The sequence below is a fragment of the Mustela putorius genome, unplaced genomic scaffold, assembly GCF_011764305.1.
Source record: "Mustela putorius furo isolate JIRA1106 unplaced genomic scaffold, ASM1176430v1.1 tig00003909_pilon_pilon_pilon, whole genome shotgun sequence".
Lineage (NCBI taxonomy): Eukaryota > Metazoa > Chordata > Mammalia > Carnivora > Mustelidae > Mustela > Mustela putorius.
In genome coordinates this window covers 41695830-41721733 of record NW_025422057.1, presented here as the reverse complement: position 1 = coordinate 41721733, position 25904 = coordinate 41695830, and the positions used below count along the sequence as shown (strand labels likewise).

General features: G+C 53.9%; 1 protein-coding gene across 2 annotated transcripts; it reads left to right on the top strand.

The window, feature by feature from the left end:
• Window positions 1-370: 370 nt before the first annotated feature.
• GPRIN2 (G protein regulated inducer of neurite outgrowth 2) lies at window positions 371-15067 on the top strand. Of its 2 annotated transcripts, none has more exons than XM_004765816.2 (2): window positions 371-642; window positions 8525-15067. In XM_004765816.2, the coding sequence occupies exon 2, from the start codon at window positions 8531-8533 to the stop codon at window positions 9908-9910; it is 1380 nt and encodes a 459-aa protein (XP_004765873.1). In that variant the 5' UTR covers window positions 371-642; window positions 8525-8530; the 3' UTR covers window positions 9911-15067. The 2 variants fall into 2 exon arrangements, with proteins under 2 accessions (XP_004765873.1, XP_004765874.1); XM_004765817.3 differs by lacking the exon at window positions 371-642 and adding an exon at window positions 2798-3062.
• The last annotated feature ends 10837 nt before the right edge of the window (window positions 15068-25904 follow it).

Below are 25904 nucleotides of genomic sequence, written 5' to 3'. Positions count from 1 at the left end.
GCCTACGTGTCCCTCTTTGGTTAGATTCTGAGTCTCAAGGAGTGGCCCTTGGTCCTTGTAGTCCTAAACCAGAGCCTCCCCTCTCTACTAGAGCAGTCAACAAACCCCACTCCTGGCCCACACCAGGCGGTTCTGGCTTTTACTTCCAGAACCTGACACAGGAGGAGCTCAATAAATATTTGATCAAATGACTGATAGCAGCAAGAACACTCCGCAGAACACTTTCGTAAACCCCATCTTTCCCACAGCCCTGGGAGGGAGGTGTAATTATTGTCGCTGTGCTGATGAGGAAACCAATGCCCAGAGAGGTGGACAGTTTTCTTGGGTGTGGGATCGCAGAGCAAGAGAACAGGTGGAGTTAGGACAGCAACTGAGGGCTGACTCTCCATGCTTGGCTCTCCCTGGGCAGCCACCACAGCCAGAGAAGCTTCTTTGCCAAACCACAGTTGGAAGAAGAGGTGTCCAAGGTGCCAAGGCCAGGCTCAGAGACCCTGGTGGCAGGTTCAGCGAGGCCACATCTGCAGGTGGACACCAGACTCCAAGGTGCCTCCCTGAAACAACGGTTGAGGTTCTCAGAGGCTCTCATTTGACCAGGGAGCTTGGAGCCCCAGGCACTGGCACCGACTCTCAATGTGACCCCAGGTAACTTATCCCTTCTTGGGGCTCAGCTGACTTCCCTAAAAAGACAATGTGAATAAGATTCCTGAGACATGAAAAGAGGGGCCCTAATTGCTAGGCAAGAGGAGGAGTGGGTTGGTAGTCTCCGCAAACAATCTCCCATATGGCCCCTTTGGGCAGATCCCCCCTGGCAGGCTGTGTGTGGTGGGAGGACAGGGCCTGGGGCTTAGGGTTAGGGTTAGGGTTAGGTTCCCTTGTTACCCTCCAGTGTTCACCATCCCCTCCATAGCTGTCTGGGCCAGTGCTCTGAGACCCCACTGGAAAGGGGTGCTTAGGGCAGTCTGAGTCTTCCTGAGCAGAACCCCACCCACTCCTCCAGTGAGTGAGCCCCCACTTGAAGCTGTAGGTGACCATGGCATGAGGGGCGGGGGAGGTAGGGCCAAGGCTTCCATTCCAGCCAGGCCCTAAGCAGCAGGATCCCAGGCTGGAGGGGGTGGGAATAGGGAGACATGGATGCCTGTGTTAAACCTCAGGTGGGGGAGTATGAGGGCATGATCTATGGGACCCAAATGCTGTCTGTGACAGGTATCTGTTGTCTCCTTTGGTCTATAAGGTAATCTGATGAGGGGCAGTTCATAGCTACAGATGGGGATACAAGGTGCAGGGGGTCCCTGCACTCAGAGAACATACCAGGCGGTGGGGGTGGGGTGGGGGGGGCGACTGGGCGGGAGGTACCAGCCACACCTGTGGCCTAGGCTGCACACCCCTCTTCTGGGCTAGGAGCAGGGGTAGGGGCTGGGGGAAGGGCAGTGAATGGTACACATTCCAGCCTAGGTTCTTCACTCTTGACCTTGATCTGAGGTCTGAGGGGCTTTGTGCTGACCTTCTCCTGATGCTCTGGCCTCAGAGCAGGGCTGGGAGAGGCTGGAGAGGTGAGCCCAGGCTCCTCAAACTGGAGGAGGAGCAGAGAGGCATTAGCTACTGGGGGCACTGGACCAAAGCTGTGTAGATCCCTCAGCAAAATGTTGGGCAAGCAAATCAGGGGTTCCCCGAGCTAGCTAGAGTCAACGGAGTCAACATTGGGACCCAATTCTCAAGAGACTGGGGCCCAGAGGTGGGAAATGCTCTTCTTAAAATGAGGCCCTCAGGATGAGTGGCAGGAACCTCTGGAGAGCTGAAGGGGTCGTGGGTGGCTTGTGTGGGTGGCTGTTGCTCCTCTGCGACTCCCTAGCCAGATCAGGGCTTTCAGATACGGGGGGATGCAGAAGGAAAGGTGGTGGGACCAAGCATTCCCAGGACCTGGACTCTTCCTGGAATCGTGGGGCAGAAAGGGAGAGAGGGAGGTTATTTTGGGGACTATAGGAAGCAGCGGGATGGGGTGTGTCTTGGATGGGGTGGCCTCACCCTCTCATGGTCATTGTGCATGCCAGCTGTTGGGGCCCATGGGGATGGTCTGGAGATTGAATGCCTAGGAATGGGATTGGGTTAGGGGGCAAAGGTGGGGATATGGACATGGGCCAGGGAAAGGGTGGGAGAATACGGGCTTTGGGGTCCGGGACCAGGGTCGTCTTGGAGTCTGCGAGAGTAGAGCTAAGAGGATGGGACTGTGGGGTTCAGCGTTTGGAGAACAGGGGAGCAGGACTATGACTATGATGAACCCGGCCTGGTGTCCGAGGGTGAATGGCCCTAAAGCCATGGGGTCTTGAGGGTGGGGTCGGAAGCGGGAAACTTATGAAGGGCGGGTCCAGGATGATAAAGGACGTTGGGCGGGGCCGTGAGGAAGTGGGTCGCAGGAGGACCCTTGGCCCTCGGTGAGGGGTGTGGCGCTCTACCACGGGGACCGAAGGGGCGGGGCAATGAGGAAGTGGACTTGGGGCCTCAGTCGGGGGCTCAGGGCTGTGGGGAGCCGAGCCTATAAGATTGGGGTTGGGAGGCAAGTCGAGAAGATGGGTGTCTTGGGTAATTCGCAGGGCAGGCGCGTATAACAGGGGATCGTGATGGGGGCGGGGCCGAAGAGACGGGACAGTGGAGACCTGCCCTGAGGTCGGGAAGGAGGACTGGGGGCTCGTGGACAGAGGGGTAGGGCTCCAGCGACTGTGGGCGCCGGACTGCTCGGCGGCCGTGGGGGCGGGGCAGGCCGGGTCCCGGGGGTGGGGCCGCGGGCAGGGGGCGGGGCCCGGACGCCGACGCGGGCTGTGGAGCGCGGGGGCTGGCCCAGGTGAGCGGGGCCACCGCCCCCTGCGCCCCTCCTTCTCCAGCCCCCCAGTCACCCCTGGGCGCCACCCGGGCGCTGGCTCCGCGGGCCAGGCTGACGGCGGCGGGTGGCGTCTTTGGCCCGGGCCGGGTCGGGCTCCGGCTCCATCTTGGGCAGCTGCGCCGGGCACCTGTGGCGGCCGCAGGAGCAGCGCTTCCGCCGGCCTGCGCGGCCCCGGGCGGGCGAGAGGGTGAGAGGCCGGCTGTGGGCGTGCGGGTGGTAGGGGGAAGGGTGGTGGGATGGGCAGCGCGTTCCCTTCCTGCGCCCCAGAACCCCACTCCTCACCTCTTCGTGCGCTCGACCCTCCGCATCACAGCCCCAGCCTGGTGCTCAGCGCCCCCATGGCTGCATCCCTCCTCCCATCTCTCCTCTCATTGCCTATCCCATCCCCTCTTTCGCGTCTCCTCTGCCCATCCTCCCATGTCCAGCACTCTGCCTAGGACCCCGACTTCTTCTGCCTCCATCTCCGCTACTATCGCTGTCCCCTCCCATTCCTCCTCCCTTTTCCATCCCTACCCCTCCCTCCACCCTTCCGCGAGGCCTCCAGCCCCAAACCTCCTTTCCCTCGCGTTCCTTCTGCCCTCCATCCATACCCCTTGCCTCACAGCCTCATCCTCCCTCAGTCACTGCTTTTGCTTCTGGGAAGATCTGTAGCCTAGTTTGGGGGATTGTATCCAGGACCTTCTCCCTGGGTCCGGTGGGCTTTGTGAGGAGGGGCCGGGAAGGGGCCCCTGCTCTGGGGGAGAGAGTATGGTGTGGTGTGTTCAGGCCTCTAGCCCCAGAGCCAGAGGCGGCCTGTACATTTGGTGTGCAGAGAGCAGCTGTGGAGATGCTGTTTCCTGCAGGCTCCCACAGTAGATGGGCCTGTGCGTCCGCTTCTCATGCGGCCACGGGTGGGGCTCAGGCCCATGCTGGTGCATGGGTGCCTGCGGGCATGGGTGCCCGGGAGCATGCAGGGAGGGATACACTAGCTACCCTTGCTACCTCTGGTTTGGGGCACCTGGGCCTTTAGGTTGACCTCCTCCACCCCAGGTGCCTCCTGGGAAGTATGGGCATATTGTCCTCAGGGGAGGAAGCTCTGGGGCGTTTGGGGGCCTGGGCCTCTCTGATGAGCAGTGCTGGGTCCTTTGGGCTTTTGCTCACAGTTATCCTCGAACCCTTTAGCGGCACAGCATGTGACCTGAGCATTTTGTACTTAAGGCCCCCTCATCCTGTGATGGGCAGATTTTGTCCCCTTCAAACAATCCCTCTCGGTAGCTCAGGAATGCTCCTTGCTGCTTTGCCCAACTTTGGCCTTGAGTGGTCCTGTCAGACCCTCTTTTGCTGCTGGGATGGATCAGACCACTATCTGATTGCTACACCCCCACTATCCAACCAAGGGTTCCCGTGCCGTGTATCCCTACCAGGTCCCTGAGGGGTAAGGTCCATATTTTAACATTGGAGCAGTTTCCCCTGCTGACCACATGAGTTTGCTTTTCCTGTTTTGGTTTTGCTGGAAGCAGAAGTCATCATCCAACTGCTTATCTCTTGACAAGAGGAGATGTGTGTGGATGACACAGGGTGGTCTGAACCAGGCCTGCTTGAAGTGGCTTTTGTGCGCCCTGCCCCGGCCGCACTCCCAAAGGCCTGAGCTCTCTGCTGGGTGGTATGGCAGGAGCTAGAATCTCTGACCAAGTCAACCTAGCAGTTTCGTTTATTGTTTTGTTTCGGGTTTTTGTTGTTGTTGTTGTTGTTGTTTTTTGGTTGGGCCAGTTTGGGAGGTTTTCCAGGACTGGGAGGCTTTACTCAAAATAATGCTGGCTGATTGCCGCGTGAGGCCAGTTGTTCTTTCATTTACTGAGCAGCAGAACTGAGGCAGTAGGAGATCCTATATAGGCCACAAGACATGGCCATCTTGCAACTTTAGCATCAAACGGGGCAAGAGAGAGGACAGTAAGGTGTCATCCAAAGAACACTAGCGGTCTTGGATAGCTCGGTGTGCCTGTCATTTATTTTGTGCTAAAACATCTTTCTCGGATCTGTTTGGGGGTGAAACCAGAGCCTTCTCCATGGTTTTTAAGGCAAGTTTGCATGCCATTCAGGCCAGACTCCAGACTTGGGTGTGCACCTACATACATGTATGTACAAGCATGGGTGCGTATCCTCCCAGCTTAAGTTTTAAAATAGATTGGGAAGCTTAGTGCAGTGATGGAGACACTGGGGACCCTGGTGGTGACTAGGTCGTAGGATGAGATGAGGACAGGAAGGACTGGGAAGCGAGAGGAAGCTCACCTACAGGTGTCTCGAAAAGGTCCCTTTGCCCCCAGTCCTAGTCCCTGTGATACCTTGAGCACAGGTCGCTCCTGATAGGAGGAGGAAAGAAGAGATTATTACTAGCAGCCGCTATTCTGTCTGTGCACCGTCATGTTAGTAGACTTCACAGCAACCTTGCAGCTGCATTTGCTTCTGTTTTGCAGACTGGGCAAACTGGGGCTCAGGGAGCGTAGGTGTCTGCCTGGGGCAGGTGCACGGGAAGGGGAGGAATCAGGCTTAGAAGCAGACCCCTTGCCTCGCTTGCTCACCCATGGCTCCAAAGCTCATTTGGTCAGCTCCTTTTGCTCCCTGGGAGGCCCCTCTTCTTGGCGATGAGGGTGTGGGAAGCCTCCTTTCACTGGGATAATCTGGGTGACTTCCCTCACAGCATTTTCCTCCTTTGAGGCCAAGAAGACCAGGCTGTGGGAGAAATACCCCATTGGGGTTCAGCTGTGGGCTCTCTGAAATTTCTCAACTGCTCCTGGCCTCTATTTTGTCAGCTGCCACTCGTGGAGGTGAGGTGAAGAAGGGAAATGACAGATAGCCACCCGCCCAGGGTCTCTGTGGTCACTGCTTTCTCTGGGGGAATGCCTCGTCCTGGTGAGGCAGCCATCTGGTGAGGGGGACACAGTGGGAACCTTGTCACTGGTGGCTTCTGAGTAGCTCCCAGAGGAGTCTGAGTGTATCCGCAACCTCAGCCCCCCTGTTTCCTCAGAGTGGGGCCAGGGCCTGACCTTGCTCTCTCTGGTCCTGCTTCCCAGGAGGGTTTCAGGTCGGTGGGTTTCAGAGGCTGTGTTGGGTGCTGGTCTTTCAGCCAAGTCAGGGCAACTGCAAAGTCGGGGGATGGCGGTAGTCGGGGAATGTTAGTCTCCAGGACTCAGACGCTCCTGGATTTGATTCCTGGCTTAGCTGCTCGCCAGCTGTGTGCCTACTGGCAAGTTGGGACACCTCTCTGAGCTCTGGCCTCCTCATCTGCAGAATGGGGTGGATTGTGTACCTTACGAGGCTGCTGTGACAATTACAGTGAAGTGAGCCAGTGTGCAGATAGGGTGTGATTTGTGCCTGGCACGGGGCATCGGGGGGGGTGGTTTGACAGCCCTGTGAGCTGTTCTTTAACGTCCTCATAACTGTGACTGTTACTGGCTTTGTTGCCCTTCTCTGTATGTACGTCCATCTTGGAGCTCCTGGAGGGCAGGGCCTGGGTTCTTGTCCTCCCTTGGCTGCTTATCCTTTTCTTGACGCCTGGGACCAGTGTGGCTTCGGCCGCGAGGAGCAGCCAGGTGGGGACACACCTGTGTAGGCTGGAGCTAGAGCCCATGGGTCCCAGAGGGGAGTCATTAAGCACAGGTGGCCATTTACACTTTAAATGGCTTACTGGGACATGAAATCAGGAAGCCAGTTTGTCAGTCACAAAGGCCACAGGTCAAGGGCTTAGGAGCCACATGTGGCTGGTGCCCATCTATAGGGCAGTGCAGAGTAGAATCTTTCCCACCATCACAAAGCTGGGCTGAACTGGACTCCAAAGCAAGCCTTGAGCTCTCAGGGGACTGCAGTTCCAGAAGCATCCTCACTGTGGAAGAGCCGGCAGCCGTCTCCTGAGTGTTGGGGCAGAAGAAGTTGGTAATTATACAGAAACTGAGTTCCTGAGAGTCCTTCCCACGTTCTCTTTCTGGTGGCCTTGCTCACCTGGCCAAGGCGGTTGGTGTCTTGGTAGTTCTTATCAGGCCAGGGGTGGAAGGGCAGGACTGGGATTGCCTCTCTTCCCCTGCCCTGTTTCTCCAGCTGGTCCTGCCTGGCAGGGAGTCCTGGGGGAAGGGTCCTCACTAACAGCTTTGGCTGGGGCCAGGCCGGCCCACATGCCCTGACCTCTCCTCCTTATCCCCTCTGGGGCCCTGCCCAGCCTCCTCCCCTCCCCTCGTGTGCCTCCTGCCTTGTGCTCTCCCCCGGCCCCTTCTCCTTCTCTCTGGGCCCCACTTACACAGCTGGGCTCCCGGGAGGCCTTCTCTGATCCATCATGCGAAGTGAGCTCTCCTGGAAATGCTCTCTCGGACCCCATATTCGGGGTCCTCAGCCCTCTCAGCCCTCTCCCCTGTGGCTTCACTCTCTTGTTCTCTGAGGCAGACACATAACAGCCGGGCTGAGTGCCAGCCAGTGTCACGTCTGTTGTGGGTGCTGGGTAGACTGAGGGGCACGGGCCGCCAGGGCTGCTCCAACAGCTTTGGGTTGGTGGGAGGCCCACGGTTGCTTAGGTCGCTCCATCCAGGCCAGCCAGTGCTCAGCCAGAGATGGAGCCAGCCCAGCCTGGGCACGCTTCTCCAGGAGGAGGTGCTGAGGCTGAAGGGGCCAGGCTCTAGGCTGCGGAGGAGGCTGTGAGCACATCCAGAGGGGTCTGTGTGACGGGAGGAAGGGACAGGAATGGCAGGTGGGGAGGGAGGCGAGGAGAGTGCAGGCACACGTGGCAAGAGGGAATTTAAATTTTATGGAGGGCCTGTCTGCCTGGTGAGGTTAGGTCCCGTTCCTGGAGTTGCGGCCGGATCCAAGCTGGTTCCTCGTCTCCCAACTCCAGAGCCTGGCAGGCGGTAGGTGCTTGGAGACGGCTGTGGAACAAGTGAACATGTAAAGGGCTGGCTCGTGGGGCCTCTCCCTCCCCCTGGAGCCTGAGCTGGGAGTCAGGAAACCCGTTTCCCCTTCACAGCTGCCAAGACTGAGTCCAAGAGACAGGACAGCTCAACCAGGCTAGGCCCGAGAGGGTGGGAAAGGGAGCAGGGGCGGGGGAGAACCCAAGGTCCTTCATGAGCCCTCTGTTCATTGTTTTTCATCTCACAGCCCTCCTTGGAGCCCCAGCTCTGTCCCAGGGAGGCCCCACTCCAGAGCAAGATGGATACGGACAGTTTTAGGAGGAACCAGGCTAGTATTTGCCAGTCAAGCTTTACTGGTTATTAAAATACTGCAATGCTCTTGGGCTGGTTGACTAAGAGCTGTTGTCCCAAAGCCCCCGCCCCCAGTGCTGCAGTCCCCACCCCAGGGTCCCAGCAGACATGGCTTTTCCCCTGGATTCCCGTCTTGCCAGGTAAGGCAGCAGTAAAGACTTAGCAGCTGGTGTGGGTGGTCTCTGGGACCTTGTGCTAGGGCTGGTTCTAATCGCTTGGTACTGTTATCAGAGATTTGCAGGGACATCTTCCAGTGTAATGTGTGCTGATCTTGATTTTAAGTGTCTGGTGTCCTCATGGCTCTGGGCCATCAGGCAGCTGGGGCTGCAGCTGTCCTCCCAGCGTGCCTAGCTCCGCGCAAGCCCACGGCAGTGTCCAGCTGAGGTACTGCACACAATTCAGCTCCATTCCCTCCCTCTCTCTCCTGCAGGCCACCATGAGCACCAGCCGCCCCGAGCCAGGTGCCCGGCCATCCTGGAGCCCCCGCCCGCAGCCCCTGTCCCGGAGCTCGTCCAGCCTGCTGGGTGAAGGCCAGGGGCAGAGACCAGAGCTCCGCAAGAGTGCCAGCAGCACCGTATGGCAGGCCCAGCCGGGCGAGGCCAGCAGCAGTCCGCAGAGTCCAGAGGAGGAGGAGCAGCACACTGAGAGGAAGGAGCAGGCACAGGCATCCAGCCCCCGGCCCCGGCCCCGTGCTGTGGGCCACTGGCGGAGCAGCACTGTGGGCAATGTGTCTACCGTGGGCGGTGGTGATCTGTGTCGCCTGCGGGCCCCTGGCGCCACTGCCATGCAGAGGAGCCACTCGGACCTGGTCCGTAGCACCCAGACCCGGGGTCGCGGTGCTACCCAGAAGGCCAGCCTCAGCTGCTCGGCCCTTGGCAGCTTGCCTGTCCACAGGGCGCGGCTGCAGCCCAGCCGTACTTCTGGCCAGGGAGGCCAGGCCCTTGCCAGCCTAGAAAGGGAACTGGCTCCAGAGGAAGGGTCTTCGAACTCAGCCTGGACACTGGGAGAGAGTCAGGTGAGGGTAACGCCACCAGACGTGGGAGGGACAGCCCCCGCCAGCAGCAGCCCCCAGGCCGGACCCGAAGCCACTGGGCAGCCGGCAACCGCCTCCTGCCACGCCCTGTCTGCAGCAACGCTACTGTGCGGGATGAGGGAGGTGGGGACCAGTGGCTGCTGCCACGCCCTGCCAGCCCCAGGGATCCTGGCCTTCCCCAAGCTAGTGGCCTCTGTGAGTGAGTCTGGGCTACAAGCACAGCATGGGGTGAACTTCCAGTGTAGGTTGCCTGGGGTGCTCCCTGGGCATTCCCACTGTTGTGCCCATCACCCTTGGGGTCCCACCGGGTCAGCCACGGAGCCTGGTGCCAGGACCAAGGATGTGTGGACCATGACCTCAGCCAGTGACTTGGCCCCTGTGTTGGCATCCTCTCTGTCAGCCCAGGATGCTGGTGTGCAGGCAGCACCCATGGCTGTCTGCAAGGCTGTGGCCACCAGCCCGCCCCTGGAAGGCCCTGTGGCCCTGCACACATTCCCGGAGGTAACCGTGGGGGCCGACCTGGAGGAGGCACCCTCCCCCGTGCGGGATGTGCGATGGGATGCTGAGGGCATGACCTGGGAGGTGTACGGAGCTGCAGTGGACCCCGAGGTGCTGGGCGTGGCCATCCAGAAACATCTGGAGATGCAGTTTGAGCAGCTGCAGCGGGCGCCTACCAGCGAGGACAGCCTGTCAGCGGAGGGCCGCCGGGGGCCGCTGCGAGCCGTCATGCAGTCCCTGCGGCGCCCGAGCTGCTGCGGCTGCTCTGGGGGAGCTCCCGAGTGAGGGGCCATGGCCCTTGGAGCTCTCCTGAGCCCTCCTTAGACTCAGCCTCAGGGCCCGGGCTGCAGGGGGTGCCACGTTTCTCGGTCCTACCGGCGGCTGTGGACATGTCTCTGCTGTTGGTTGACCGCAGGGCGCAGAACCACAGCCCGGGGGACCACTGCTTCTCACAGCTGGGCTGGTTTTTAAGGGCTTGATCCCCATGAGCCACATCTCTGCACGTCGAGGCTCTGAACCTTGGGACAGACTTTCAGCACCGTGCAGGAGGAGATTCCGATTCTTCTGTAAAAATACTTGATATTCTGTGTAGTCTCTCCTCAGAAGTCTGCTGTGATTTCTCTGAAGGCTTTTGGTGGCTGTATTTTAGAGCTGAGCTATAGTGCTGAGCTATAACACCTTCCTGACATGAAAGTTGGGGGCCCAAGTGATAGGACTGGCTGGGTCTTTAGCGCAGGGCACGGATGTTGAAGACAGCCTGTGTGCCCCCCACTGTGCTTGTCACCTTACCCTGGGGAGCACCCGCCTCTTTGCCCCATTATCTGGATGAAACCATGGACACCTGGCAAGGCTGTACCTGACAGGCCCCGGGCTGGCCTGCTGGAGGGCGTGGGCTAAGGTTCAAAGCCAAGGCTGGCTGAAGGCTGCAGTCTTTTTCCTGCAGCACATGACTGGTTAGTGCAGTACAGTCACGAACCAGAAGAATTTATTGAGTCACTATTCTGTGCGGGGTTCTGTGGGTTGCTTGGGGAATGAGACAGGCTTTCTGCACCCTTGCTGAGCTGACAGTGGGGGAGGTGGCACATCAGGACCAGGGTGCTGAGCGTTACAGAAGGGCCGGGGGTGCTACTAAGAGTCAGCCCCCTTGTTGGTCATCGTGGCAGAAGCCAGTCTCAGGAAGGGGAGAACAGGTGGCTCTTTGTCCCCAAATATTTTGGCAGGGCCTGAAATTGCACCCTTGTCACCTCATTCCGGTGGCTTAATGATTTATTCCCAGCTGGTGCGGTCCTTGGAAGGAGGGAAGGGAGAAATGGGTGGGAAAAGGGAAGGGGCCTGGAGTGGGGTCTTCCACCTCGTGGGAAATGGCCAGAGCTATGAGGCCCTGGGGAGCAGGGAGGCCCATGATGGGCCTGTTCTCTCAGCCGTGCCCATGTGAGTTGACCTGGGCCAGGCAGTGGGGAGCCAGGGATATGGAGTGAGGAAGCCCAGGACACAGGCTTGGTACAGACTGACTTCATTGCCTGAAGATCTCTCAGGTGCTGTGGAGTTTGGGGACGGGCTTGTGTTGTCATCTTGGGCTTAGCATCGAAGAGTAAGTCCACCAACTTACTCTTAAGAGGTTAGGGGGCTGCTCAGGGTCCCCTGCCCTGGGGTGGGGTCAGGGCCCAGATGCTGAGCAGGGTATTGAGGACACAGTGGGGCTGGACAGATGGACTGTGGGGAAGGGCACACCAGGCAGCTGGGACAGTCTGGTCAGAGACCTGGAGGTGCCCGTCCTGCTCATGCTGTGGTGAGCCACGGTAATGTAGCCTCTGTCGGAGTGTTTGTTGGGTTGGGAGGCTGGCGAGGGTGCCCCATGGTGAGGACAGGACGAGGTGGGAGGCAGGGCCCAGGAGATGTGGGTGTACGAGCCAAGGGGGGGGGCCTGTCAAGGGGAGACGGAAGGGGAGCTGGGGTTTGGGTATGCGCCACACACACACACCACACACCCATTCTGCAGTGGCTTCAGGAAGGAGGAGGAGTTCCAGGAGCCTGAGGTTTCCAGTTTGAGCAAAAGGAGGCGAGGCCACCACCTGGGACGAGAGGAGGCAGGTGAAGGGTCACATGTCAGGATATTTGGCTTGGATCAGTGAAACCCTTAAGAGACTTTCTCTGTTATATGCAAATTGGAATGAGTTCATTCTCTGTTGGGCTGATGGGGGCCAACCTGGCCAACCCGTGCCGCTTCTAGTCTGCACCTAGAGTGCCAGGATGTTGGGCTGGGCTGGGCCCTGAGTGGGAAGGGCCAGCCAAACCTTCTACCCAACTCATAACTGAGATAAATGTTTGCAGGGTGGTGTTGGAATCCAGGTGTGTCTGGCCTTGGGACTGTGCATGGCTGGGGACCCCGTCATACCCTCCTGGGTAGGCTTGCCAACCTGGCCATGGCCCCATGGCTCAGACCGCATAGCCCTGGCCAGTGGGTTTACCTAGTGACTACAGCAGAATCCCTGAGTTTGCCCTGGAGAATGAACCCCTCATCCCTGTCCCATTGCTGTGGCCCCTCCCTGGCCAGGCACGACCGGTTGTGGTTTAGGGACTCAAGATATGTCCACCTGCTTAGTTTGCAGATCTCCTCTCAGATTCCAGATTTGTGACCAGAATCTCTGGGTCCCCTTCAGGCCCTGTTGTGGGAGGTGGTGGATTTCATTATTTGTACATTTGTTTTGTTCTGAATTTGAAATAAAGTTTTGGAGGTCAGAGCTTTGCCAGGCAAGGGTCCACAGTCCTGGCTGGTCTGGTTTTTCTCTGGTAGGTTTTGTTCTCGGAGCATCCCCCTGGATCCTGAGCTCCTCCTCCAGGCAGGAATCCCCCTCCTTCTTCTCCAGGGACTCCTCCCTTCTGTCCATTGTTCTCCCCTTCCTGTAAGGGCCCCCCAACAGCTGAAGACTGGTTTCCTGGAGCTTATCACCTCTGGACGTGGCCAGGACACAGGGCACACATCTCTTGCCAAGCCCCAGGCTGCTTTTACCCTCCCAGGCAATCACTGGCCCACCCCAAGGGAGAAGCCACTGCTGCCAGAGTGTAGTCTCCCCCCACCCCACCCCAAGCTCACGTTGTGTATGGGGGATGCAGATGGTGGAGGAGTGGAGAATGGTGCTGTTCCATGGGGATATCACTGCCAGTATCCTCTGGATTGGGTCTCTGTCCCCAGAAGTGCTGCATTCTTATTTCACGGTGGGGAGGTGGCGAGGCAAGGGGAACTTCCCAGTGAAGATCCTGACAGTTTGGATCTGAAAGTGTTGCGTGGGAGTGGGGTGGGTGGCACTACATCTTAATGGTCTACAGTCTGAGTTTGACTCCTGGGTCTCATCCACAGCTGGGACACCTTGGGCAAATTACTGACCTTGCTGTCTTCAGCTTCCTCATGATGACTTGATGACAGTCATGGCTCCTTCTTAGGCTGGCCCCACGGATCAAATGGAATAACCCACATGAAGCAGGTGGCACCGAGTTGGGGCTCACCCTCGACGCCAGTGTCGTGGGACGCCTCTTCCTTGGGCCTACTTCTGTGGCCAAAGTCAGGGGCTAGCTCTTGCCTAGCCAGCGTGGCTCTGGTCAAGGTCCACCTCCCGTCTCCTTGGCCATTCCTCATTCAGATTCGCCTTCCAGATCCTTCACCCTGTGCTTACATCCTGCTTAGATCATGTGTACTCTGGCCATGGTGTGAAACCGTGGTTTCCAGAACCATGCTGAGGAGACTAGTCTATGGCTGGGCCCCCAGAGAAGCTGGTGCTATGATTCTAGATTACCTGGGGAGTGGGGAGCACAAGGTAGGGAAGGGATAGAAGCCAACAAGGGCGTGATCTCAGGTAGAGTCCTGGCCTTGGCCAGGTCCCGCAGGGGAGTCCTGGGGCACATTTTATCTCAGGTAAGGGCCACTGGGGCCAGGGCTATGCAGGTGAGGCGTAGTTCTGGACACTCCTTTCAGTGGCAGGCAGACCGTGAAGTTCCAGGAGCCCTGGGGCAGGTGTCTGCATGGGGTGTAGGTCCCATCTGAGGGGAGGGGTGCACAGAAACCAGGGACGTCTGCGTCCTGGGGGGACACCCATCCCCAGATGCATTCAAGCCCTGAGCAGCCCCTCACCCAGTAGATGCGTGTGGAGTCTGAGGCCTGCGGAATGCCCAGACCTTGTCTCCGGGAGCTGCTCTGAAGCAATTATCTCATTTATGTTCATGCTGAGTGACCTTGGTTACTCAAGTGCAGAGCTTGCATTTGCCCTCACTAAATTCTGTCTCGGTCATCATTCTAGCCTGACCCAGTTTTGTCATCAGAAGCTATGACTAGTCCTTTATCAGTTTCCATCCAACCTGTCAGGCAGAGCAGGGACACATGGAGCCCAGGGCCTGTCACCAAGTCATCCTAGAGTTCAGCACTGGTCCCCGGGTGCCTATGAATCAATAGTCATCATGGGCAAATTCATTTAAGGTGAATTTGTGCAAATCTGCATCTTCAACATGGGTAGCACTCTTCCGACTGAAGTTCTGGTCCAGGGACCCTCACATCCAAACAAGGACGGAGGGGAGGGGCTTAACTCAAGTCCTTCCTCTTGGCATGGCTGTTTCTAGTTCTGGTAACAGATCGATGCTTCCCTTTTAAAGATCCTATTTCTGTTTAACAAGCTGTTCTAGAAGTTTGAGATCTACAGCAAGCTAAGATTCAGACTACCTTGTAACCCCTTAGGAGATTGGAAACTGGCCCACTCTGCATCGGCAGGATTCCCCTTTATATTCCTCTGGGCACAAGGGGACTCACTAGTGCACTTCCTTGGAGGTAAAGTGAGGGGAGAGCATGGCACTCATCACAGCTGGCCTCTAGCACCTTCCTCATTGGGCCTTTCCCTGGGGCTGCTCACCATATTTTGCTCAGTCTTTCTGAAGCTGCGTGGGGGTCTCCCTGATGGGTTAGGAGAACGCAGGGCTAGTTTTGTTGCTGTGGTTACATAGAAATAATAAGCCACAGAACATTTCAGAAAAGTCAATGTCTGTTAAAAAACCCAAACCAAATCAAAGTTGCATTGGCCTATGGGATTGGGGGTAGACAGCTGGGGTCTGACTCTCGTTCCAAAATTTGGATAAACATTGCTTTTGCTCTCTTCTGCAGTGACTTTTGTGACTCATTCATCCTTTCTCCTCCTCCAAGTTGGGGCGGCTCAGCAAGGAGGCAGGTCTGTACCCTGAGATATTGTACCCTGTGTTCCCAGATGGGTGTCCTAGAATTCATGTCTCATGTCCCCACTTCATAGGAGAGAGTGTGGGAATTGTAGGAACACGGAAGATCTCATTTGGGGCTTGGAACTGGTGAGTGTGTCCAATTTTAAGGTGTGTGGCTTTTTATTTTTTTAAAGATTTTATTTATTTATCAGAGAGAGGGGGAGAGAGCGAGCACAGGCAGACAGAATGGCAGGCAGAGGCAGAGGGAGAAGCAGGCTCCCTGCTGAGCAAGGAGCCCGATGTGGGACTCGATCCCAGGACGCTGGGATCATGACCTGAGCTGAAGGCAGCTGCTTAACCAACTGAGCCACCCAGGCGTCCCAAGGGGTGTGGCTTTTAGTCACGTACCCCTCACCCAGTCTGTCCTGGCCTGGAACTTTTCATTTCTGAAACTTTCCTGAGAATAAACATAGCATCCTATGAATGTGGCCATGAGAGTGCAGGACCTCCATGCGTGTCCAGACAGGCCCAGTGGGAAGACTCTGCCAATGGTGTTTGTTCTCCCCATGCCCTGTTTTTCTCGAACCTCAGTTTTTTCCTTTTTTCCTTTTCTGTACCAAGTTCTCTCTGCCCTCAAGAAACCTCGTGTCTCCACATGGTCCCATATCCTTTCCCCTGCCGCCAAGGGTCTGCCTTGCCCTAACCCCCTTGCCACAAACAGCCGTCCTGTTCTTCTCGTGGCCTGTGCCATTTCTCTCTTGACCATGGCTGAGTCTGGGTCTCAGCATTCCTGACTTTCATGAGTCTGGGCTTTTCCTTCCTACCTGCCTGTTCTCTTTGGGTGACAACCAAATCATTGGAACTTGCCAAATAGATTCTGAGCCTCTCAGAAGTGGGCTAAAGTGGAGTTGCTTTGGCAAATTTCCATCACTTTTACCCCAAATGAGAACTCAGTTGTTTGTGGTCCTGCTGGGTGAGTGGAGGAGCTTTGTTCAGGCTGGAAGGCACTATACCAGTCTTCAGTTTTGGTGGCCCTTATTGGGGCCTGACAGGGTAGGTCACTGAGGGGCTTATTGGATGTGCAGTGACACCTGCTAGCTTCAGGTAGGCCCTCTCCTCTTTCACGTTTTCAAACGCTTCTTGCTTTGCTTGTAGTTAGATTGGGGCATGGCCTGGGCCTCCGTGGGAGCACACCATGCTGTCCCATCTCTGTGCCTGTCTCCTGTGTGGGACTGGGCTTGTGTCTTGGAGCCAGGGCTGGGGACAGGGGGAGGAGACTTCTGTCTTTAACACCTGAGAAGATGCCCACTGAGAAAGCCTGAGTAGGGCCCAAGTAGGGAGCCTCAGTTGGGGTTGGCATTTTCCGTGGCTCCCCAGGAAACTGAATTTGGGGTACTGGAGCCCTGCTGGGGAGGAGTGGAGTTGTTCCCTCACCTACACCCACTGGCCCCTTATCTGTAGCCTTCTACTTTGCCCTCCCTTTGTCTGCTTCTCATTTTTAGCAGTCAAGGCTCTGGGGAGGTGGTGGCCAAGGGTCCCATTTTGTATTCAGTCCTTGTGGCTTTTGTAAGCCCCACCTGCCTCCCTTGAGGAAGACTCGGTGGTTTGATTTCTTTCCCTGTGGAGTTGGGGGAATTCCGGGAGAGCGGGTAGGGCTTTCTGAGAAGTTTCCAACCCTGAACGCCCTTCCTCACAGGTACAATCCCCAGGGTGTGGCTCAGCTTCCCTCCTGGTCACACCCCTGGGCTGGGGAGGGAGTGGGCAGGAACCCGCAGGGCTGTGGTCCCAGGAAGGCTCAGATATACAGCTGGGCCCCGCTGAAGGCACCAGGAGTACTGCCTGAGACTTGCTGAACGGCAGACAGCCATACTTCACGGAGGATCCTGCTTTTAACTGAATTTTTGATATTTTGTCATTCATTTTTTTACATTAATTCTGATTTTAAAATATTCATGAAAGCACTGTTTATCTTGGTTATTGAGCATTCTGTGCCTAGTCTCTGCCTGGTGTCCTCCTTCTGTCTGCGGGCCAAGAGACAACCTTTCCTTTTCCCGCCCCACACCGGTACCTCTGGCAAGTGCTGGGCGGCGCAAGGGAGGGGAGGGCTATGGGGCGGGGTGCGGGGGGGAGCTGGTGGGGTTGGGCTGCCTGCAGCGTGGGTCCTGGAGGGCTCCAGGCCTGGGAGTGTACCTGGAGGGCTCCTGGGAGGGTGCGGCCAGCGGGAGAAGCTCGGGCGCCCCCTAGTGGTCAAGGAGCCGCCCTTCGGAGGCTCCTGGGGACGCAGTCTGGGAGCCAACTACCTTATTCCCTCTTGGGGCAGCCTGGAGCTACCTCCCGCAGGTCTCACCGCAGTGCCTGCCCCTCCTCCTCCGCCCCTCCTCCTCCGCCGAATGTTCCAGGACCACCAGAGCCTAAGATTGCGGTTTCCATGATAGAGAGGGTGAAGGTGGAGGGGGTGGGGTCCAGGCAGAGGTGGGGCTGGGGAGGGCACTTGTGGTCTTTGGAGGGGAATACAGCCTCGTTTTACTTACACCCTTGACTAAAGCTGTGAGTTATACAACCTGAGGAGGCTGAATGTAGGAGCCTTTGTCATTCCACCGTAAAGGCGGGTGTGTTTTCATAACCCTTCTTTGGCTTGCTTTTGTCTTAAAATTTACCTGGGGCCTCTAAACGTGCTCAGTGGTCCCATCCCCAGAGAGTCGTCTTCTTCCTGGGCCACGGGGAGACCCGGTGTAGACAGCCAGGATTGTGCCTTCCCTCACCAGGCACTGGCCCTGTCTGGCAGAGGGAGGATGGGGGACAGTGGGCTGAGAAGAGGAGTCTGAGCTGGAGTTGTCTGTTAGAGAGGGGCCGGGGTCTAACGATCCCTGCAGTGGGGTCTGTCTCAAGAGTCTTTATTGCTGTTATTTCCTATTTTCACTGACTCCGGGTGGTCTGCAAGGCCAGTTGTGCATGCTAGAATGATGGTAGTCGAGAGAGAGGTTGGAGGGAGAGCTTCATAACTGAAGTGTGGCTGAGAGGTGTGCATGGGATTGAGAGAGAGCAGAGGGCTGGGCTTCTGTTCTTCAGTGGCATGGGGCTGGGGACTAGAGGGGAAAGGGAGTAGCCGTGTCCCTGACAGATGCTCTTCCATCATTCCATGCCCACATGGCTTCTCTGAGATGGTATCTTCCTTGGACATTTTTGCCTCTAAGTAACTGAATTATGAACCAAAAGTTATCTTAACAATTAGGATTAATTTCCCACTTAACTCTTTAATTTCATTTAGGAATGTACTGGGCCATTTTAAAAGTACGCTCTGTGGCTCAGTGAAGACATCAGGGATTCAAGTTCTTTCCATAATTCTGCTCTGACATCTTCAGAGTATTAGTGAAGGCTGTCCTTATGGTCACAAGATGGTTGCTGCACCTCCAGCTATCACATTCTAATAGGAAGGAAGAAACCAAAAATCTGCCACAAGAGGTTCTTGGTCCACCCAAGCAACTGATTAAAAACATCAGCTTTTCATAGCCTGCCAACGAATGAAGGCCGCCTTATCCCGACCCTAAACAAATGGGGGAACCACTGACTATGTTTTGCATACTTATCTTTTCCACATCTTGTGATTAGCCCCACTTCGCCATAACAGCTGAGTTTCAGAGAGGTCCCATTTTAGGACCAGGAAATGAGGGAGCTGGAATTCAGACTCCAATCTGTATGACTCTAGGCCTGGCTTTTTGTTTGACTTTTTGAAAATGAAAAGAATACTTATTTATGATAAGAATGTCAAACAATCCAGAACTTGGCATTTTGCTTTTTAAACAGTACATGTTCATGATAAGGATTTCAGATAGTGTAAAGGGTATGGTGAAGATCTGTCTATCGCCCCTCTTGGCAGTACCCACTGTAATTTCTGTAAGTCCTCCAGGAAATTTCCTCTGTAGTCACAAGCTCAGGCTTCTAAATATTTTATACAAATGAGGTCAACTTAGTTACCATTCTGCACTCATTTTTAAAAATTAATGCATCTTGCTAGTAATATTGCCATATGTAAAGTCTACCTTCTTTGTTCTCTTGGGTACGTTGTATTGCATAAAATACAGAGGTTATTATTGTTAATTATTATTCCAGTTCTCTTCTGCTGGCCTTCATGTTATTTCTCATATATTTTTTTTTTTACTTTTATAACAATGATGTAAAAATAAATTCCCTTCTATGTATAGTTTTGTGGTCATATGCGAGAATTTCTTTCAGATGAAGTTTTTATCCGATTGTATATACAACATATCTATGGATATTGCCAAATTGCCCTCAAAAAGATTACACCAATGATACACGCAAATGCTTAATCTCTCATACCCACGCCAAATGGGAGTGTTATCACATTCTGGCCAATTTGATAAATAAGAAAAATAACATCTCGATGGTTGTTTTGCTTTGTAAGGTTGTGTTAAGCCAAGCTGCCTGGGTGAGAATTCCTCTTCGGTGCTTGAAAGCTGTTAGGCACATTGCTGCACCTCCCTGGACCCCAGTTTCTTCATCTGTGTAACAGCAATGGTACTGGAGTAGTTCGTTGGTAGTGAGGATTTAATAACATCGTACATGTAAATTGCTAGCGGAGTTCCTAGCTCAAAGTGAGGGCTAAGTAAATGTTTGCTATTATTATCCCGTGTATTTATTGACAATTTGAGTTTGTTTATCATTTGCTTATTCATGTCTATTTTCCGTTTTCATTGAATTCTCTTTTCCTTATTAATTTGCTAGAACTCTTTGTGTATTAATAACATGTAGCTTTTACATAAATTACCAGTATTTTTGTTTACGTTTTAATAGATTTTATTTGTTAGAGCAATTTCAGGTTCACAGCTAAATCGAGAGGAAGGTACAGAGATTTACCGTATTATTTTATTTATTTTTAAAAGATTTTATTTATTTATTTGAGGGAGGGAAGGGAAGAGAGAGAGAGAGAGAGAGAGAGAGACAACTTGCGTGCACATGGGTGAGGGACAGAGGAAGAGGGTCAAGCAGACTCTCTGCTGAGTGAGGAGTCTGATGCGGGGCTTGATTCCAGAACACCAAGATCCTGACCTGAGCCGGAGTCAGCTGCTTAACTGACCAAGACACCCAAGCACCTCAAGATTTTCCATAATATTAATCAATTCAGTGAATTAATGGATCCATTCATCCATTCATTCAATAAACACTTTTTGGTATGTCAAGCTCATGTCTTTTGCAAACGGCGGCCTCAACTTAAGATACAATGCCCATCAGGTTCCCTTCTGCTGGGAAGTCTTTGGTAATACCAGTGTCAGAGAGTACTCGTGAAGGAGGCCTGTCCTGGACAGGGATGTGGGACGCTGTCCAGGCACATGGTGGGCCCTGACCACCTTGAGCGGCACTGCAGTCATCCAGTCATAAAGATGTCTGCCCTGACCAGCTTGCTGTCCTCCAGGTATACCTCCCTGGCTGAGAATCCCAGACAATCCCAGTGGCTGGCTTGGACCCCGTGTGTATGGCACGAGTTTATGAGAGGCGGTAACAGAACAAGGAAGATTAGAGAAAGAAAGACAGGGAGAGACAGAGAATTGGAGAGAAGGAAGAGCGAGAATGGGAAAAGATGGAGAACAGAGACAGCGAAGAGAAAAAAATCTAGGATGACCAACTTGCCCTGGTTTTCCTGGTTTTAGTCTCCAAGACTCATGGCCTAGAGATCCCCACAGACTCAGGAATATGGAAACTGCCAGCCACCCGTAAGGAGGCACAATGAGGGAGAGATAGAATGTGGAAGGGAGAGCAAAGAGGCAGACACGGAGAGATGATGGATTCCCCTGCAGGGGCTCCTGTTGCCGAAGTCCACAGACAGTCGTCTAAACAGCAGACACATACTATCTCACTGTTTTGGATGTGAGAGGTCCCAGATGAAGGTGTCGGTTGAGTCAGTTCCTTCCAGGGGCCACGAGGGAAGGATCTGTTCTAGGCCTCTCTCCTTGGCTTGTAGAGGGGCTTTTTCTTGTGTCCTCATATCATCTTGCCTTTGTGCATGTCTGCCTCACATTCCAAATTTCCCCTGGTAAGGACACCCATCAAATTGGATTAGAGGCCACTCTAATGACCTTTGTTTAACTTGATTTTCTCCGTAAAGATCCTGTCTCCATATGAGGGCACATTCTGTGGTGTTGGAGGCTTAGACTTCAACAGAAGAATTTGGGGGATACAAGTCAGCTCTTAACTGATGGGAAGTCAGAGAGACACCTAGAGGACAGGGACGGAGGTAGAGTGAGAGGAGTCCAAGACAGGAAGGAGAGAGGCAGGTGACTGTGAGGGGACGGAGGATCAGGAGTGACCACACCACATCCAGTTTATTCTCCGGACAGCTGGCTTCTGTCCATAATCTAGTTCTCTCCCGGCTACATCCCACCTCCACTCTCCATCCTGGCCCAAGGTCCTCCCTGGAGCCTTGTGTCCTCCCATTGCAGACCCCATGTGTGGTTTGGTCCCACCGGTAGTTCCCAAGTGGTGTCCCCTCAGAGCCCTAGTGCCACTTCTGTCTCTCTGCAGTGTCCCTGAGCCCATGGACTACGGCATGCTGTCCTGTGTGTCCATCTCTGGCATGCATACCTGCTCCTATGGGGTGCGTCCAGGGACCACCTCTCCCCTTGGCCACTGGACTCAGAATCTTATTCTTCTCAGTGCATTTGTGAGTCAACATTCCTGTCATTTCCTTCCTCCCATCTTCAGACCTAGCCAGGTTATCAGTGTTGTAATCTTGTTTGCTGGGATTCACTTACCAGCTGGTTTGTCCAAAAAGAAATCATTCCAACCTGCAGACCTTGCTCAGCTTCTCTGACTTTGTTTATAGGCTTTGGGAAGTGCTGGGCATGTTTATAGTCAGTTTCTGAAATATTGGGTGCAAAATATTGGGTTTGGTCTAAGACCAAGCCTTGGTGCTGAGTTTCATCCCATTTAGCCTGGATCTTCGCAATGATAGATGGATTCTATGGGTCCAGCCAAGTTTCTCTGCTAGCCTCTCCCTCTTCATTATTGCTGTTTTCTCTCCCAACCTCTCAGTTCATCCATGGAGATTCCCATCCATCTATTTACATACCTGTTACCATCATTCATATTCTTTCCATCCATCAATCATCCAACCATCCATCCATCCATCCATTATCTCTCTACCCATTAATCTATTCACAATCCATCTGTTAGTCATCTGTCTCCCTACATATCCATTATTCATCATTCACCACAATCCAGACACTTATCTGTCTACCCAATTTCATCACTTAACCCATCCCCATCTAACTACCATCATTCTTCCATCCATTCATTTATCTTCTCATCTACTGTCCATCATTGATTCTCCCTCCATCCCATCCAACCATCTATCCATCCATCCACCAATCCACCTACCCACCCACCCATCCATCCATTCATTCTGTCCCATCTATCCCAACCCTCCATCTATCAATTTAGCAAGGATGCTCTATATTTTGGTACTATGACAAGGAAGGCCTTAGGTCTTGAAAACCAGAGATAAGTAATAAACTTTTTCTATCCTTAGAGCTCTCCCCCAAGTGGGGCGGGAGGAGGTGATGGAATGAAAGCAAAATGAAACAGCTCTCCAAAGCTCTACAACATCAGTAAGCTCATCAGGGTACCATGGGAACCCAGAGTGGGGGAAAAACTCACTAAATTTCTGAAGCTCAGAATTCTGAATCATGCCTGCTCTTCTGCTGTCAGTCACTTAACCCCACACTACTCTTCTCTGATCCCATCATCTTTCCAGTATTCTAAGTCCCAGTGTTCTCGCTTCCTGAAATGCACCAACCCAAACCTAGAGAGCTCCTGCTTATCCTTTAGATCCATCTCAAATGGGAATATTCCAGAAAAATGTCATATGAGTGACAGCTGACCAATGACACATGCATGTTAGTTATAGATGTTAATGATCTGGGCAGCTAACCCAGATGTCATTACACCTGGGACGGAGGGCTTGCCCAAGATGACTTGCCAGGTGAAGGAGGGAGGCAGAAGGGCTGCCTCCTCTGTGCATTTTTAGGTTTGGCCTCATGGTGTCGCCATTAGGCTTCTGGTGCTTTCACAAATCCTAGGTTTTTTTTTGTTTTTTGTTTTTTTTCTTCCTGCCTTGGGAAAAATGATCTGGCTAAGGAACCTGTGTGGATCAGCACCCCCCACCCCCACCCACCAACTCTGGGGTGTCAAACACCTCATGCTGTTTCCCCATCCAGGGACCGAGAGGCGATCCTGGTTTTCACATCTTCTCCTTTGGTGTGCTAGGTCCATTCCATGGGTCACAGCTGCTTTGGCCATGGCTCAGAGTAGGGAACTTTACACCAACTGCCTTCTCTTCTCAGCCTCCTCTGACTCCCCTGCACTGTTAGTGCTTCTATCTTCTGGGGTCCCACAACACAAGCTGGATTTACTGGATCTGGGCTCTAATATGGGCAGGACTGGGAACCAAAGGCCCCTTGTTTGTGGTGGGAACATCAGGAACCGGGAGGTGGGGTAGGTCCAGCCACCTGTGAAAGCAGTCTGGAACAAACTGGAACTGCTACTTGGGGTTAAGGCTTGAAACACCTGCGTCCCTAAGAAGGCAAGTGGTGCAGAGAAGGCTGGGAAGACAGTTCTTGGGCCGGGACTTGGGCCAATGACCGAATGGGCCCTGTCTTCCATACTGGCATTTCAAAAGCTCTAACCTGCCATTGCAAAGCTTGTTTTGGGGATGTGCACTTTGGAAGGCAGGATGGGAGCCATGACAAGGTCTGGAAAGGTGGGGATGGGCATGGGAAATGAACACAGTGAGAACAACAAAGAAAACAGAACGTCTACTATGGACTAAAATTCCAAAGGACTGGGAAAAACTAATCATAAGAAGAGTGAGAATTAAAATCAACTATGAGGAGATGAATTCATTCCGAGGAAACAGAGATATGAGAAAATAAGAAAAAAAAATAAGCATTTTGAGATCTCCCTAGAGGAAAAAACAATGTTTGTAAAAATAACAAGAAATGATAAAATAAAGAACAAGCTAGCTTTGGGAAGGAATGGTTTTAGAAATCTGGGCGTAAAAGCCATGCTAATCAAGTGGATAGATGAAAGAATCAAAGACAGAATTAATGAACTGAAGGTTAGAAAGCAACTCACTGGTCTAAGAAGATGAAAAGATGGGAAAGAATATAAGAGTCAGGTTAGGAAGGAGTGACAGAGAAGGAGTAGTAGAGGGGATCACTGAGAATCTTCTATAATTTAAGAAAGATGTGACTTCAGAGTAAAAACTTGCACGGGATGCTGAGCAGGATAAACATAAGGAAATTGAGAGAGAGACACCCTAGACCAGGTTGGCCCACCCCATCCCCCACCCTAGGTCACCTTCTCCTTCTCATTGGTAGCATTGAGACACTGGTCATGAGACTCTGGCTCCATGTCGGTTTGGATAATATGCAGGTGGTCTGGTGTCTGGTTTCTAGAAGGTGCTCAATAAACATATGCCAATTAATATTTGAATAACCGACAGGTGAGTAAGTCATCGTTGAGAGAAACTTGTCCCTGTGTCCCAGTGCCCAGCCAGGGCCTGGAGATAGGAGAGTCACTGTAGAAGAGTGTGGGAAGTGCCAGGGACAAGCTCATGGTCCCGCTCTGGTAGGCTGGCCAGGCAGGCTGCCAATGTGGAGGGTCACTCCGAGGGCCAGTGTGCCTGGGGCTGGTGGGAAGGAGCTGCATGCCCTCCACAGGGGGGCAGACCACTCAGACCATGCTCAGGTACATGTGAGAACCGGCTTTCCCATGAGCTCTTTCTAGTTTCCCTGCCTGGAGAGTGGCTGGCCCAGTAAGGTACGAACTCATTCTCTATAAATATGTGATTAGCGATGAGTTATTAATAGAATAACAACCTTAAAGCAGCATGATCAAATATTGATACAGCACTTTACGGGTTCCAAAGGGCTTCACGTTTGTTATCTCATCTAATCCCTATAACATCCACAGAGGATATTGTTAGCATAACCATTTGATAGGCTGGGAAAAACTAGGTTTGGAAAATTGGAACGGGTCACCCGAGCTCCCTGAACTCCTGGGGGGCAGAGCTGGGGCTCTGCGGGGCGGCCTCTGGCCATTGTCCTCTGCTCTTCCTGGCCTCTGTCCTCCTGCTTGTTCAGGCAAAGGCTGGGCTGCCAGTGATCTTTGCTCCCCAGAAACAAAGGGTTTAGTGAGTAACTGAAGAATGTATACAACACGGCGCAGCCGGCCACGTGTACTGTGTTCCTGGCCACCGAGCAGGGTTTCCCCGTCCGCCTCCACAGAGAACACAGGAAGTGGAGTGCGTGCAGGCCAAGAACAGACGGAGGTGTGCGGGGGTGACGGGGATGCTTTCAGGGAGGTAAGGAAGAGAAGAGAGGGGTATATTCCCTGCTTTTCCTCCTCCACGTCTGGATCCAGCCCTCAAGGCTGCCCTGCTCGCATTTTGTACACGGGCTTTACTTTTCCTCTGGCCCTTCATGGGTGGTCCGTGGGCTCACAAGGGAGGCAGGCTAAGCGCTCCTGCTTTGGCATGCCGGAAGGCCCAGACTCCCGTCTCAGCTGAATTCTTCCTGAGCCCTGAGCCCTAGCATTTTGAAATTTCCACAGTTTTAATCAAACCAGGGGAAAAGAAAGAAAGCATGTGAATAATGGCCAAAGACTGCCGTACACATGTGGAGGTCTTCGGTCCACGTCGGCTGGACCAGCAGAACCCAACCATCTCCCCACAACTGTGAGGGGAGGGCTGAATGGGGCGCACGCAGGACCACACACCAGATAGACTCAAGGGCGGGTTTTTCGAATGTGCAACGTGTGGAAGTCAATGACAGCTTCTGTTTCCAAAATATCTATTCATAAAATAATCAATGGACCTATTTGTGAACAACTCATTCAGCAAATATTTATTGTGCTCCTGGTCGCCTGGAAATGACTAAGGGGAGGCCTCACCCACAAGGAGCTCACTGCCACAGGGGAGAAATCAGGCAGGGTAGAAAGTTCGAGGCGGTGACTGAAGCTACGGGTGCAGTCTCCTTGCGGCCCTCCCTCCCAACGCTGTGGTTTGTGAGCT